General features: G+C 37.7%; 1 protein-coding gene across 4 annotated transcripts in view; it reads right to left on the bottom strand.

Annotated features, from left to right (window-relative positions):
* Positions 1 to 14,207, bottom strand: part of Eif2b3 (eukaryotic translation initiation factor 2B subunit gamma) — a 119,123-nt gene that overhangs the window by 41,947 nt on the left and 62,969 nt on the right. For all 4 annotated transcript variants that reach the window (XM_010610158.3, XM_010610155.3, XM_010610156.3 and 1 more), the window contains one exon: positions 12,968 to 13,079. In XM_010610158.3, coding sequence (XP_010608460.1) covers positions 12,968 to 13,079 — 112 coding nt within the window. The remainder of the gene's footprint in view (positions 1 to 12,967; positions 13,080 to 14,207) is intronic.

Here is a 14,207-nt window from a genome sequence, read left to right on the forward strand (position 1 = left end):
CTGTTTCTTTTCCTACCTTTAACAAAACTTTGCTACCATTTGTGCTTGTCTTGACCAATTCTTTGCTCAGGACAGAAAGAACCTAGAAACCACTTTCATGATGACTAAAACTAGAAACATGATGACTAGGCCTACTGGAGAAACTTCATTGGTACCTGCCCACAGGCTTAGCAGTCTCCTCTCCAACAGGTGTCTTATCCTGTTTCACTCTTCAGGACCAAATGTACCTGAAGCCCAAGGATATAATAAATGATGTCTATGAAGTTAAGCAAATATTTTGTCTTTTTCTCTCTTCTCTTTCTGAGAAAGGGAAAAAAACAAATGAGAAACATTCTATTATTGTTTTTTTCTCCTAGAATCATTATAAATTTAAGAAAACTTTAAAAGAGGAGGTTTCTGGTTCACCTATTAACACAAAAGCCTTTTCCAAGACAACTTTGGTCTTTGCCCAATAGAAGCTAGCCTCCAACTTCAGAAATTTAGTATTTTTTTCTTCCTAGCATGAGATTGAACCCAGTGTCATCACAGTGAGCTACACTCCCAGACCTTTTTTATTTTGAGACAGGGTCTCACTAATAGGTTGCCCAGGCTGGGTTCAAACTCACAATCGTCCTGCCTCAGCCTCCCAAAGTGCTAGAATTATAGGCGTACACTATCACTCTCTGCTTGGAGAGTCAGTATTTTCATATGCAAAAAAGTTTCAAAATTGCAATCTAATTAGTTTTAATTTTTACCCACTCTCTTACTGAGGTAAGAGGAATACAATGCCCCAGAGGGCTATAAGAATGGAGGAAGGGGGGCCAGGGATTTAGCTCAGTGGTGCTTCCACCTGCCTCGCAAGCGCAAGGTACCAAGTTCAATCCCTGGTACCAAAAACAAAAAAAGAATGGAGGAAGACAGTCTTTGCTTTTCATTTATCCAACTTGTTGCCCTATTATAACACAACAAAGATCCTAAATCACTGAGGTATGGATTATAAATCAGAAGAGTGTGTGTGTGTGTGTGTGTGTGTGTGTGTGTGTGTGTGTTCCTAAACCAGAAATGCAATCTAGTCTTAAGAAACTGATAAGAGATTTGTTTTCAATGGCCCCATACTTAAGGCCCTGAACCTATATGAGGTAAAAATACACATCTACCTACTCTTCATCTTTACAATATTTTTTTCTTTTTTTGTGGTAGTGGGGAATTGAATCTAGGTCCTTGCACATCTCACTGAGCAACATTTCTAGTCCTTTACCTCACTTCTGACCATGTCCATTGTCTTTGCTCCCATCATGCTTAAGCCTTGCTATCCTTGTCAGAGACTACTGGGATTAAGGCATTTACTAATATTCACTACATGCAGCCATAAACTAGTTCCCAGGGAAGTTAAAAAGAAAGTAGAAAAAAAGCACACTAATTTGCTATTTATCTATGAATGCATTTGTGTCATAACAGCAGTTAATTGTAACTACAGGAACAGGCTTCTAAGAACTCAGTGTTTGAGACTGTCTCTAAAGCAAAGCATAAATATCAGTGCTGAGGGATGCATAAATGAGTCAGTCCCCCTTATCATAAGATAGATGACCATAATTATTTTTTCTTTCTCCATTTCGAAGGACATAAGTCCCTTTGAGTCTTATGAATTTAGCCATGCAACACTGTGGTAATTTTCAAGTTTTATACCTTAAATCTATCCTGCACACTGTTGTCAGATTATCTCTTTAGAGTCCTGAATCTGAATCATTGCTTTATTTCTCAAAAGTCTTTATAATTCTGTTATTCAAGGCTTTCTTTCTTTTTTTTTTGCCTGGTACCGGGGATCAAACTCAGGACCTTGAGCTGCAGGTGCAGCACCACTGAGCTAATCCCCGACCCTCAAGGCTTCCTAATTTTGGGCCAATTTAACTTCCCATTTAATTTCCTAGAGCTTCCAGCATAGACTTTCCATTAGGACAAACTGTCCTGCTTATATTTCCTAAATAAGCCCTGCACACCCTGCCTCCCATCATTGCTCACAGCATTCTCCTTAGACAGGATTCAGCTTCCCAAGTCCTGTCCCGTATCTGACCCAAACCCATCCTTCAAGCCCAAATTATTCCATTTGCTTTTTCTGATCACCTCTGCCCCTAAGGTGTGATTATTTTTGAATTCTTTGAACATTATTTCTTGGGTATAATTATTCAGAATCTGATAGTTTACTATTGTTTGTTAGCCTTTTATAGACATAATCTATTTTACCAAGGCTACTGAACTCTTTGAGATAAAATCTTCTGCCTCAAGGATAAAGTCTTCTGCCTTAAATACCAAAACAAATACCAGAGGAGAGAACTCAATAAACATTTGCCATTTGAAGGATGTATTCCTGAAAAGTAGAAAGTATGAACTAATAGTAAAGTCTCGGCTTTGTCCCTAATTAGATATGACATGGAACAAATCCTTTCTTTTAGTATCATTAGCTAATATAGGTGACTGGATGGAACGAACTGGTATGGTAGTATAGGATTCTAGACATACCTACAAAGAAGATATTTTTAAAGATATTTGTTTTCTATATGTTGAGATGAACTCATAAAATACAAAGAAAACAAAAACAAAACAAAATGAAAAAACAAAGAAACCTCCTATGTTCCTGAGTTTTTATTTTGATAAGGAGATTTAGGGGGAAAACCCAAAACAAACTTCACTTCTTTCTTCATAAAAAGATCCAGTCAACTACATTCTGACCACTATAAGAAACAAGCTGTGTATGGTGGGCATCTAAGCTGTTTCCAGAGGTTAGCTATTATGGATTGTGCTGTTATAAACATGCATATACATGTATCAATATAGCATAATATGTATCTTTAAGTCTTTCATAATACAACCAAGAAAGTGATAGCTGGGTCAAATGGAATTTGTTTTCAGTTTTTTGAGGAATCTCCATAATAGCCGTATTAGTTTACAGTCTCACTAACAATGTAGAAGGGGTTCTTTTTCCCTCCATCCTTGTCAACATTTGTTTTTTGTTCTTGATGCTAGCCATTCTGACTGGAGTTAAGATGGAATCTCAAAGTTGTTTTGATTTGCATTTCCCTAATGGCTAGGGGTGATGAACACTAAATATAAATTAATTAAAGAGTAAAATAAAGGAGAGATTCTAAAACACAAGGAGGTAGATCTCGTGGAAAAGGGGAAGGAGAGGGGAGAGAGGCAGAGTAGGAAGGGGTGGAGTAAAAGGACCAAAACTGAAATAATATATAAAAATACATATATATGAATGATGTCATATATATATATAGACATCATACATATACAAAACCATATATATATATTCCCTAAAGTGAATATAACTATGATTATTGCAAGCATACACTAATAAAAATAAAAAAGAAGAAACAAGCTGTCAGGGTCAGGGATTTAGCTCAGTGGTTCCACACCTGCCTGGCAAGTGCAGGTCCTGAGTTTGATCCCTGGTACCAAAGGGGGGGGGGAGAAACAAGCTGTGTTAGCAAGGCTTCATCATTTTAAAAATAAATAAAACAAAACCCCTTCAGCTGAATTGGCAAATTAAAGTCTGACAGTTAGATGGACCTACTTACCTTTTTTAAAAAGTGTTATTAGAACACAGCCACATCAATTTGTTATATATATCTATAGATGCTTCTCTGCTGTAACAGAAGAGTTGAATAAGTACAATACAGATCACCAATCTGACCCTTTATAGAAATATAAAGTTGACCCTTTATAGAAATAGTGTTCCAGGCCAGGGATTTAGCTCAGTGGTGCCACACTTGCCTGGCAAACATAAGGTCCTGAGTTCAATTCCTGGTATAAAAGAAGAAAAAAAGAAAATGTTTGCTAATGCCTCTTCTATACCCCAACGTTCACTACAAACTATCAAGGGCCTAGATTGCAGATCCTTAATAATGGCTGGTTACTAGGCAGTATCCCACTCATTCATCCAAAGATTTACTGGGATTCTCTCCTCCCTTCCTCCCTCCTTTCCTCCCCTCCCCCTCCTACAATGTAATCTCACAATGTTGCCGAGGCTGGTCAAACCTGTGGGCTCCATTGATCCTCCTGCCTCAAGTCTCCCAAGTAGCTGGGACTACAGTGTGTGTCAACGTTGCCCAGCTGGATTTATTTCTAACTAAATCTTTTTTCAGTTTCCTCATTTATAAAATGGGCATAATAGTATTTACTTCATATAATTATTATAAAGATTATATATGAAGCTATGTATGTATGTATGTATGCATGTATGTAAGTACTGGAAATTGAACTCAGGACCTTGCACTTGCCAGGCAGGTCTGCACTTGCACTGCCACTGAGCTACATGGCCAGCCCTTATATGAACGCTTTTAACACTGCGGCCGGCATAATATTTGAAAAACAATAGCTGCCATCATTGTTATTGTCATCATCAGCATCAGGGTCTCTCTGATGATGAAAGAAGGTAACCCTAGTGAGATAGGAGATTAGAGCATGTCAAAGCAGACAAAACTGATGCAGTAGGCGTGACCTGTCAATTACAAGATCCTGGAACACATGTGCAGAACAGTTCCTAAGGCCCTGCATTTGGACTTCTCATGAGAACTCAGGAAGGTTTTCAATAGGATGGCCTAGACCTGATGTCTGCCTGAGGTGTGGGATCCAACCACCACCTCTCAGGACCCATATATAGAAGTTCTTGTGTGTTTCCTCAAGATTTGGACAATATAAAAGGACACAGATGCCAAAAAGAGCTTGCTATGTAGCTTTCCTCATGAGAGTCTACCCTGTTTCCTCCAGGGTATATTTTTATTTTGCTTTTTCCTCTTTTATTTGGTTCAAGCTCACTCTGAAGAGCCCTTACTCTTCACTTTTACTTTTTGCAAATAAACTTTGCTACCATTTCTCACTCTTTTCTTCCAATTCTTCACTTGAGATGAGAAGAATCTGGGCACCAACTCCAGAAGGAGAGGTGAGCAACCCAAAGCCCTATAATGATTATCTGGTGAGCCACTTTTAGAAGGAACTATCCAATAACATTTTGGCGAGCCAGGCATGGTGGTGCACGCCTGTAATCCCAGCACTCAGGAGGCTGAGGGAGGAGGATCACTGTGAGTTTGAGACCAGCCTGGGCTACACCAGCAAAGGGTAAAGCTCATGTACCAGAGATCCAGGTAAGGCCCATGTTGGGCACAGTTTTTGTTTCTCTATGTGAGGTTCCTCCCCCACCCCCCTTGCCCATTGTCTCCTGTTAAGTCAGGAATTGGAGGACTCTTTTCAAGGTACCTAGGAGGGGTTTCCTGGCCTGGCCCTGGGGCTGGGGGAATGGAATATAGGCTTTTGTTTTTCTTCCTAGCTGCTAGCACTTGCTCCATGGGTCCTTGTCCATGCATTTGTTGTACTTTGCTGATCTTTTTGGAATTAACCTGGTAAACTGGTCTCCGCTTACTTGTAATGGCTTTTCTTTCTCAGTTGTGTTGTGTTTGTTTGCTATCCTCCCACCACATTTGTTGTTGTTGAAATTAACCTGGTCTCCACTTACCCCTGTTCTGTAAATTTTTTTCCCCCTTCTCAGTTTGTGTTTTGGTATGATGCTAGGATTAAGGGTGTCCAACCCTGGGTGTGGATGGTACCAAACACAGGCTTAAGAGTCAGCATGGAATCATACAGCTAGATGTTGGCTTATGTCAACAGCCATTATTTATTTTATTTTTTTATAACTGGCCTTTTGAGCCTCTGATTTTGGAGAAAAAGAGGAGGAAACTTTTTTCTTTCCAAATAGCTTTAACTGTCACTATGGCTCTTCCCCACAAGGAAGAGAAAAAATTTGTTCATTGTAAAAGGAAATATCCAATGCTTTTTTTTTTTAGCACCTGGGATTGAACTTGGGACCTTGTGCTTGCGAGGCAGGTGGCAGCACCACTGAGCTAAATCCCTGGCCCCTCCAGTGCTTTTGCTGAAGTCTGACATGGGCCAAGAGGGCATGTTCAAGCCAGCGTTAGCTGCCCTGCTTCCTCCCTGTCTTAAATCTCATCTGCGGCTATAGCTTTCTGGCTGGCTTTCTTCCTTGTTTAAGTGCAGCTAATTTACAACGCTATGCCTGATGACCCGAGCAGAACAAATAGACAGTATTTAAAATTTAATTAACAAGACTGTGAATATACAAAACAGAGCCATCCGCATTCTTAGGTGTTTGTTTTTGTTTTTTACTGTTGGAGTAAAAGCAAATAACAATTTTCCCAGTTGGCTCTATTCTGGTTAAGTAGAACTATCAAGGGACTTGAAATACACCAGCTGAACTATCAAGGGACTCAGAATATAGGTAGAGTCATCAAGGGACTTAAAATACAAGTTGGAGCATTAAAGGGTTCAACTAAGTGGCTAAGAGAACCTTGCTTGGGGTACTTCTGCCCTTACTTCATGGGAGTTAAAGAACTAGGTAAGGCCAACAAGTGGCTTTGCCCCCTTCTCCCTAATGAGTTAATGGATTCAAATATGGAGACAAAAGTCCGTGGGTGGCTTTCTTCTATGCTTAATGATGCTGGCATCACTTGGATAGAGATGTCTATCTAGCCTGTGTTAGGGTTTCACAAACGACCTTTTGTGGAATCCTCACATCTCTTTCTTCTACATAGGACCCCATCTTAAGGAGTCAAGATATAGTCAACTCCTTCTCTCTATAGGTCCTAAGCCACCACATGGACCTTGCCACCACATGGAGTTCACTAACTTTGCCATTAGGGCATATTCTTGATGAGTGGGAAAGGTTTGATCCTGACAGTCTAAAACAGGAACAGCTTATCTACTTTTGCAATATGGTTTGGGTTCAATACGAATTGGAAGATGGTGAGAGATGGGCATGGGATGGTACTTTAAATCATTCTACAGATCTAGAGATTTAAATCAATCAGAGATCATTCTCTCGTTACATTGTTTCTGCTTAAAACATAAAAGGTGGAATGAAATAGCTTCTGTGACTATTGCAGGAAAGGCTCAAAAACTAAGAGGACAGCCCTGTCCTGGAATAACTATTTGTCTCTTAGGGGGACGTGGGTCACTCTCATCTGTTTTACTTCTTCCTTATAGTCCCCAGGCCAATTAATCAGGCTCCTTCTTCAGTTACAGATGTGTAAGAGGATATGATGAGCTATGCAAATGAACAATGAGCTTTAAAAAGGGAAGGAAACCACCCTGGAAAGGTTAGTTTCCCTTCAACAGAACCAAACTGGGACTGTTAATACTAGTGGGGGACTAAGAATCATGTCTGACATGCTCTTTTATAAATATACTAATATAGATTTGTCTTCCAGGGAGGTAGAAGCACTAGTGGACATCATTTCACTTATCAATCAGTCCCAGATACTTGGCATAGGCTACAAAAATTTCAGATGGGCCCACAGACACCTATAACCCAATTTTTGGATACTGCCTTTTCTGTGTTCAACAATTGGGACCCAGAGGAGTGACAAATGAAAAAGGCTAAGATTATAGCTGTCACAATTGAGAATTAAGCTTTAAACTCACTTGGAGTTACTAAGGGAAAAACTCAGGGACAATCAGGGAAAAAGTTCCTGTTACAAGTGTAAGAGGAGTGGACACTGGGTATGAGATTGCACTAAGCCTCTTCCTGAGCCCTGCTGTTTGTGAGACAGCAAAATATGCCTGACTTGTGGCATCAAAGGTTTGACTGTCCCTGCTCCTGCAGAGGGTCTAGGCCATAATAAAAATAGAGCTTCTGCAATTGGGAAAAGGGACCAAGAGTTGGAAGGAGCAGGGAGAGAGGGAAGGGAGAGAGGATGAAGAAGAGAAAAATTAAGCTTTGTTATATATATATATGTACCATTTCCCCACAGTCATTGTAATCATTATGTGCTGGAAACATGAACTAAAGGAAAAAACAAAGAATAGCTGGGTATGATGGTACTTGTCTATAATTCTAGCATTCAGGGAGGCTGAGGTAGGAGGGTTAAGTTTGAGGTAGCCAGGGCTACACAGTGAGTTTAAGTAATAGATCCACTTAATATTTACATCTATCATTAATATTCTTATATTGATAGTTCTCACTTTTTCTACTTCAGGAATTATCTATTAATTCCTTCCTGTAGAAGAATTTAACTTCTTTTCGTTACTAACCCCAGCATGCATAACCATACTACTATACACAACAAGTGCAGTTATGTATGGTGGGGTTGGTTATGAAAGGAAGTTACTTTCTCAATTTAATTGGTTTCATTATTTAGGTTAGCTCAATATCAATGCTTAAGGTTTTCTTTGGTTTTGTTGTCGGTGTTGTTTGTTTGGTTTTATTTTTGAGATAGGGTCTTGTTATATAGTTCAGGCTGGCTTTGAACTCATTATGTGGTCCAGGCTGGCTTTGGCTCATGGTAATCCTCTGCTTTAGCCTCCTGAGTGCTGAGATTATGGGCATGTGCCACCACACATGGTTCAATGCTTAAATTTTTATGATTTCAGATCTAGATATTAGCTACTACCATGCCCTAGCATACTAACTTTATTCCAAATTAATCATAATTTTGGCTAGATCAAGTCAGTGATTGCACTATGCTTAGGTGAACATTAGTGACAGCTAAGCCATTTAGTAAAAAAAAAAAAAGATTAATTCTTTCCTTATATTTTTGTTGTTTGCTTTGATGTTAATAATTGTCTTAATATTTCTTAATTTTCTAGAAGGTTTATCAGTAATTCAACTACACACTATCAAAAGCTCAAAACATCTTCAAATATGGAGATAAATCAAATATTTTGTTTTTTCATAAGAACTATGATTATCTTTTTTAGCAGTATATAATTTTGTTTTTTGTTTCTGCTTTTGTTTTTTTGGTACTGGGGATCAAACTCAGGCCCTTGCACTTGCAAGGGAGGTGGTAGAACCACTGAGCCAAATCCCCAGCCCAGTATCAAAAGCTCAAAACATCTTCAAATATGGAGATAAATCAAATATTTTGTTTTTTCATAAGAACTATGATTATCTTTTTTAGCAGTATATAATTTTGTTTTTTGTTTCTGCTTTTGTTTTTTTGGTACTGGGGATCAAACTCAGGCCCTTGCACTTGCAAGGGAGGTGGTAGAACCACTGAGCCAAATCCCCAGCCCAGAGTATTGTTGTAATACAAAGAAACTAGACCCCTTACAATTTAATATTACCAACAAAATAACACTGTACCCCAAGCAATCTTCCATATATATATATATTTTTTTTGAGACAGGGTCTCACTATGTAGTTGAGACTGACCTGGAACTCACTGTGTAGCCCAGGCTGGTCTCGAACTCATAGTGATCCTCCTGCCTCAGCCTCCCAAGTGCTGGGATTACAGGCATGCACCACCATGACCGGCTTATAATTTTTATTTTTATTTTTTAAAATTTTTTATTTTTTGGTACCAGGGATTGAACCCGGGTCCTTGCGCTTGCAAGGCAGGATAATTTTTATATTTTAAGCTACAGTAAAAAATACATCTATGATATCACCCAGCAAGAAGAACTATGAGTATCTTAAAGAACCATTTCTAAAGCTTTCTGATTGGTCCCACTCTGATTTAGTTGCCATCGTCTCCCTGGAAATTCATCTTTTCATTCTTAATCAAGATGCCTTTTTTCCTACAGTCCACATCTTTCTCTTTCTTAGTTTGTGTCAGGAGTTTGTAGGTTGGGTTTTTTTGTTTTTTGTTTTTTTAATTGGTACCGGGGATCAAATTCGAGTCCTTGTGCTTGCGAAGCAGGCAGTGGAACCACTGAGCTAAATTCCTGGCCCGGGGTTTTTGAATAGATATATGGGAAGCAACTGTCTGAAAAGTTATTATTTATTCTCATTCCAGATTGATATTTTGACTAGATATAGAGTTAAGAATTTTGAAGGCATTTCTCCACATAAAATTTCCAGTGTTGCTGTTAGGACGTTATAAGTTATTTTAATACCTTTCTGAATAGTATGTCCTCCCCTTTGTGGAAACATATTATCTTTGTTATCAGAGTTACAAAATTTCAAAAGAACAACACTGATATGTTTCTTTTCATCCATTTTATTGGACAATTTTTTTCCCTTCCTGAGTAGAAACCCAGTCCTCCCCCACCGTGGTACTAGGGAGTGAACCTAGGGATTTTATACTAAGCTACATCCCTAACAATGTTTATTATTTATTTTTATTTTCTTTCTTTCTTTTTTTTTGAGATTGGTTCTCACTCTGTAGTTTAGGCAAGTCTTACATTTATTATGTAGCCCAACTTGTAGCAGTCCTGCCACTGCATTCCTAGTGCTGGTATTTCAGGTGTGTACTACTATGCAGGGCTGAGAAATCTCACTGATGGCTTTTTCCTTCATTCATATCTCTGTTTTTTCTTTCTCATTGGCCACTCTTTTAATGTTCTTATTTCTCTATTTTCCATCAATTTGTTGTGGAAAATTTTTCAAAAATTTTCTTCTACCTTTTCTATTGAGTTTCCCATTAAAGAATCAGCATATTTTGTTCGGTTGATGCTCCTTTTTAATATAGCTGCTGACAAAGTGAGCATATGAAATGCTCCTTTTTAAACAGTGGGTGTGGTGGCCCATGTTTATAATCCCAGTTATTTATGAGGCTGAGGTGAGAGGATCATGAGTTTCAGCCCAGCTTGGCTAACACTGTGAGAACCTGTCAAAGGAAGAGAAGGGAGGACATGGGAGGGGAGAAAAGAGAATGCAATATATATTAATCCTTTCCCTCATGGAAAGATGAGAGAATACAGCATATTTTGTTTGTTTGATGCTCCTTTGTAATATAGCTGCTGACAAAGTGAGCATATGAAATGCTCCTTTTTAAACAGTGGGTGTGGTGTTCATTGCTGTGTTCCTGGCTCCTTGAACATTGGCATATATGCTCAAATATTTGTTAAATTAATAAGTTTCCCTGAGAGAACTTTTCGAAGTTTTCTTCTCTCTGTATAACTTCTGTTTCCTTTCAGATGATGTTTTGTTTATGTATTTTATTTGTTTTGATATGACATAGGTGAATTCTTGTCTCTTGTCACCCTTTGTCTGTGACCAGCTACTCATGTGAGTGCAGGTTATTCTCTGTATTTTCCTATTCGGAGAATGACGGAAGTGGGAGGAACGTGAGGGGATAAGAAACACAGCTAAGATGCTGTACAGTTTGTGTTGTTAACATTCTTGGTTCATAACTAGGCGGCATATTCCATTGTGTTATTTTACTTATTCATTGTTTAAGCTTAAGCTATTCCAGTTTGTTAAAGTATCAACTGCATTGCTAATTTTCCCTTCCCAGTAACTACTGTAACCCAGAAGTTGTATTATGCAGTTTTTCTAACAGCTATTTATTAATTTAGAAATAATAATAATAATAACAGTAATGTGAATTTTTAAAAAATCTTTCCAGGTAACAGGCATTATACTAATTATTTAATATATATTATCTCATTTATTCTCCACAATACCCCATTATTATTAGCCCCATTTTATGATGAGATGACAAAGACAGTAATAAAATGTTCATCCACACAGGTAATTGGGCTTAACTGAAGACAGTTTAGTTTTTCACTAAATTATATACTCTAAAATATATTTTCTATCTGTTGAGCTGGATATAGATAGTAAAGGCAAAAAGTAAGATACTTCTTAATTTATCCTCTCATATTCATTTTTCCAGGCTTCACTCAGTGAACATTCGTATTTATATATTGGTATCAGGCAGAGTTCTGAGTACTTGGCTTCTGATGAAAATCTATCCTATAAAAGCAGTCAATAAATGCTAATTGTAGAAAATGTGACTGGGTTGCCTTGTATAAAAAGGAGGTTCTCAATGAGATAGCACTACAAACAATTAAAGTGGTTATTATAATAAAACAATAACTGGAAGCCTTATATACTGTTGGTGAGACTGTAAAATGGTTCAACTTATGGAAAAAGAGATTCTTCAAAACATTAAAAATAGGGCTAGAAATATAACGCAAATGGTAGAATGACTGCCTAGTATGTGTGAAGCCCTGGGTTTAATCTCACTTCTGGGTAAATATACAAAAGAACTGAAAGCAAGGTCTTGAAGAGACATACCCACATTCAGAACAGCACTATATATAACAGCCAAGAGGTAAAAGTAGCAAAAATGCATACAGGTAGATGAATAGATGAACAAAATGTGATATATACACACACTATTCAGCATTAAAAAGGAAGAAAACACAACATGATGAGCCCTGAAGACATTATACTAAATGAAATAATTCAGTCACAGAAAAACAAGCATGATTTCAAGTGTATAAGGTATCTAATGTAGTCAAATTAACAGAAACAGAAAGCAGAATTCTTTTTTTTTTCCTCTATTTTTTGGTACCGGGGATCAAACTCAGGACCTCATGCTTGTGTGCGTCTTGCCACTAAGCTAAATCCCCAGTCCCACAAAGTAGAATTCTATTTATTTATTTATATATTTAATTTTTTGGTACCAGGGATTGAACCCAGGGCCCTGCACTTGTGAGGCAGATGGTAGAACCACTGAGCTAAATCCCCAGCCCCAGAAAGAAGTATTCTTAACAGGGCCTTATTGGAAGTGAGGAAAGGGAAATTGTTTCATGGGATAAAGTTTCGTATTTGCAAGATGAAAAAGTTCTGGAGATCTGGTTCCCAACAATGTGAACATATTTAACATTAATAAACCGCTCACTTAAAAATAAGAGATTAAGTTTTATGACATGTGCTTTTTTCAAATTTTTTTCTTTTTAAAAGGTCTGTAATATTGTCAGAAAGACAGTGCTGTTCTCTAAACAGCTGCTTTGCCCTACTCCTATGCAGTGTTTGTCTCTTCTTTAACAAGAAAAGATATGGGGAAAGTTAAACTCATGCAGTGTAGAAAAGCCTTTATCCTGCCTCATAGAAGAGACATTCACATACTTTTGTCAATTTCACACAGTATAATCTAGTTTCATTCCCTCTCTTCCATGGTGGGTGGTTTTATTTTGTGTTAAGACAAAAAGAACTGCCAAGAAGAAAATCCCCAGGGCTTACTTCTGCAGGATGTATCCCTTAATGACCAGCTCTTCATCCAAGTCTGCTTCATTAGCCATGAAAAGCAGCCTCTTTCCTGTGCTGTCCACTCCAATGAAGTCACGCTGTTCCACTGAATCACACAAAAGAAAGAAAATCAAATCAAGCCATTTGCCCCACCTACATGACTAAGTCAGGGGATAAGGTATGCTTGGAACCAAATATGAGATTGAGATGGGGGAATAGCCATGATGAGTGCTATGCAATACATACTACAGTGTTTAAAACATGAACAGTCAAAAATTTTTATTGCTGTAAAGGATACTATCAGGTTATTGGTAAAGTTTGAATAAGGTATGTAGATTAATGTATTGTACCAATGCAATTTCTTGTTTAAGAAACTATTCTTTTTTGGGACTGTGGGATACACATTTAAAGGCAAATTAAAATTGGTATCAAATTAATTCTCAAATAGTTCTAAAAAGCAATTTTATATATAATATATTGTATATGCATATTATGTATACTGAATATACATATTATAAAGAAAGAGAATGATGGGGCCAGGTATTTAGCTCAGTGGTTCCACAGCTTGACTCACAAGTGCAAGATTCCGAGTTTGATCCCCAGTACTGGAAAAAAAAAAAAAAGAGAGAGAGAGAATGATGGAGCAAATGTCAGTATTTGAAAAATCTGGGTAAAGATTTGTGTTCTTTGTGTTATTATAATCATTCTGTAAGTATATTATTTCAAAAATAAAAAGTTAATTCAGGACCCAAGTTAATCCCTGGTACCAAAAAAAAAAAAAAAGTTAAGGAGGCTGGGGTATAGCTCAGTGGTAGAGCACTTACTGAGCATACACAAGGCCCTACATTTGTTCAATCACCAGCACTGAAAATACAACAACAACAATGACAAGAAAAAGAAAAGAAGGGCAGTCAAGATACTGATTAGCAAATGAGATGATTCGTACCACTGAAGCACAGACTGTAAAATAAGGAGCTCTCTTTCTACAAATAATGACCTAGGTCATAATGATCTAAGTCTATTCATTATGAAAATGCAAATATTATTATTTAAGGTCATCCATATTTACCAAAATCAACTACATATCTACTATGCACCAGATGTTATGCTATGTATGGAGCAATTAAAAAATGCTAGGGGCCAGGGATTTAGCTCATCGGTTCAGTGGCCTGCCTTGCAAGCGCAAGGACCCGAGTTCAATCCCCGGTACCAAAAAAAAAAAAAAAAAAAAAAA

Source organism: Fukomys damarensis, unplaced genomic scaffold (assembly GCF_012274545.1).
Source record: "Fukomys damarensis isolate Sample0158 unplaced genomic scaffold, DMR_v1.0_HiC HiC_scaffold_23, whole genome shotgun sequence".
Classification (NCBI taxonomy): Eukaryota; Metazoa; Chordata; class Mammalia; order Rodentia; family Bathyergidae; genus Fukomys; species Fukomys damarensis.